We start from the raw sequence: 1,675 nt of genomic DNA on the forward strand, positions 1-1,675 counted from the left end.
TGTGTGTGTGTGTGTGTGTGTGTGTTCACTGCTGTGTGTGTGCACTTTGGATAGGATAAATGCAGAGCACTAATTCAGAGTATGGGTCACCATACTTGGCCACGTCACTTCACTTTTATATTTACATTTTACATTGGCTGAATAACTGGAAATAAAATCAAGAAACAAAACCCAAACAAAGTATGTGTTTCAATTAATTGAAAATTTTTATTGAATTATTATTTTCCTAGAATCATTATCTTAATGTATATTTTATTTTTGCATCAAGATGCCAGTTTTTAGCAGAAGAGAGAATAAAATAAACAGTGAGATAATGCATGGGCATTCTCAGTTTTCTATTTTTGATTTAATTCAAGATGTTTGTCAAAAAAGTGGAAAAACCCAGGTTTTTAATATTAACCTGAAATGATTTTTCTATTCTGAAAGTTAACATGTGAAGCCACTATTTAACTAATATTTTTGTAATTTTACAGAAATGCTACAGGAGAAGGCCTCAGCTGTGGCTGATGAAGGTATGACCGTGGCCCAGTCGGGTGGGCGTCCTGAGCTTGCCAGTGATTCCTCGCATTTGGGCCTGCCTACAACTCCCAGCATTCCCCAGAACAATGAACCTGACCAGGTAGCCAATCAGCTGCATTCTTTTAATGACTCCTGACTTGTAGGTCTTCAAGTCTACGAAGAGATGTAATGTAACATAACAGCTTTATTGCTAAAACACAAAATAAAATGAATTACAGTGAAAAAAGTTAATATATTTTTTTCTACTTTTCACTTGAGTGGTATTTAGTGCCATATTTAAGTTTTTCCACTGACAAGGACTCATTATCATTGGTCTTTTTTTGTGCATGGACCTTTAGAACATTGAAAACATCAAAGTGGTTCTTCACGACAGGGAACTATGGAAGAAGTTTCATGAGGCCGGAACCGAGATGATCATCACCAAAGCAGGCAGGCAAGAAAAGCATAATTTCCATCCACCCATCTTCATAGATTTTAGACATTAACAGAGACAAAGAGAAAAGTGGTGTAACTAGGCCATCTTGCTTCCAGTAAGAAATGCAAATGTGAAACCTTGTTTTACCAAGAGGCTCAGTTGCATGAAATGCTGAAGCCCTTTTATGGAATGCTTATAAAATATTAAGCGACTAAAGGCAGGGTGCGATTCTGAAGGTCGGAACGTCGTGAGCTCTGGCACATGTCACGATTGAGTTTATCCGAAAATCGTACGGAGGCAGTCACACACGACACGAATTTACTACGATTTTACAAACTCTGACGTAAGCATTACGTTTCGCGCCATTCATAAAAATATGGATTCTGAGGACGAAATAGTTTTCTTTGTAGCAGGCGGCTTGTGACGTCCAAAAAAAAAAGACAAAGTACATGGCAACGAGACTGGCTGAAAAGCAGAGAAAAGCATGGACTTTCTGTTCTTCATAAAGAACTCGAGGGAGTAGCCTAGGCCATTTCTGAATTTCTGCTCGTTTTGCCGGAAATACAACAGGCATATTCATTCATAAAGCTGAATGGCAAATTTGGCACATTCGGAATAACAAAAAAAAAAATAGAACTGTATAATTAAACTAAAATTATTATAGGCTATATGGTTTTTGTCATCTTCTGATTGGTCAACTTCAGATGGATCGCCAAATCGTCTCGTTCAACCGCACATACG

At 37.6% G+C, this 1,675-nt stretch overlaps 1 protein-coding gene across 2 annotated transcripts in view; it reads left to right on the forward strand.

The window, feature by feature from the left end:
• Positions 1-1,675, forward strand: part of LOC107685071 (T-box transcription factor TBX4-like) — a 22,465-nt gene that overhangs the window by 9,758 nt on the left and 11,032 nt on the right. For both annotated transcript variants that reach the window (XM_016481530.1, XM_016481531.1), the window contains exons 2-3: positions 474-619; positions 858-952. In XM_016481530.1, coding sequence (XP_016337016.1) covers positions 476-619; positions 858-952 — 239 coding nt within the window. In that variant the 5' untranslated portion in view covers positions 474-475. The remainder of the gene's footprint in view (positions 1-473; positions 620-857; positions 953-1,675) is intronic.

The sequence above is a fragment of the Sinocyclocheilus anshuiensis genome, unplaced genomic scaffold (genome assembly GCF_001515605.1).
Source record: "Sinocyclocheilus anshuiensis isolate Anshui unplaced genomic scaffold, SAMN03320099.WGS_v1.1 scaffold914, whole genome shotgun sequence".
In the NCBI taxonomy this organism is placed as follows: Eukaryota; Metazoa; Chordata; class Actinopteri; order Cypriniformes; family Cyprinidae; genus Sinocyclocheilus; species Sinocyclocheilus anshuiensis.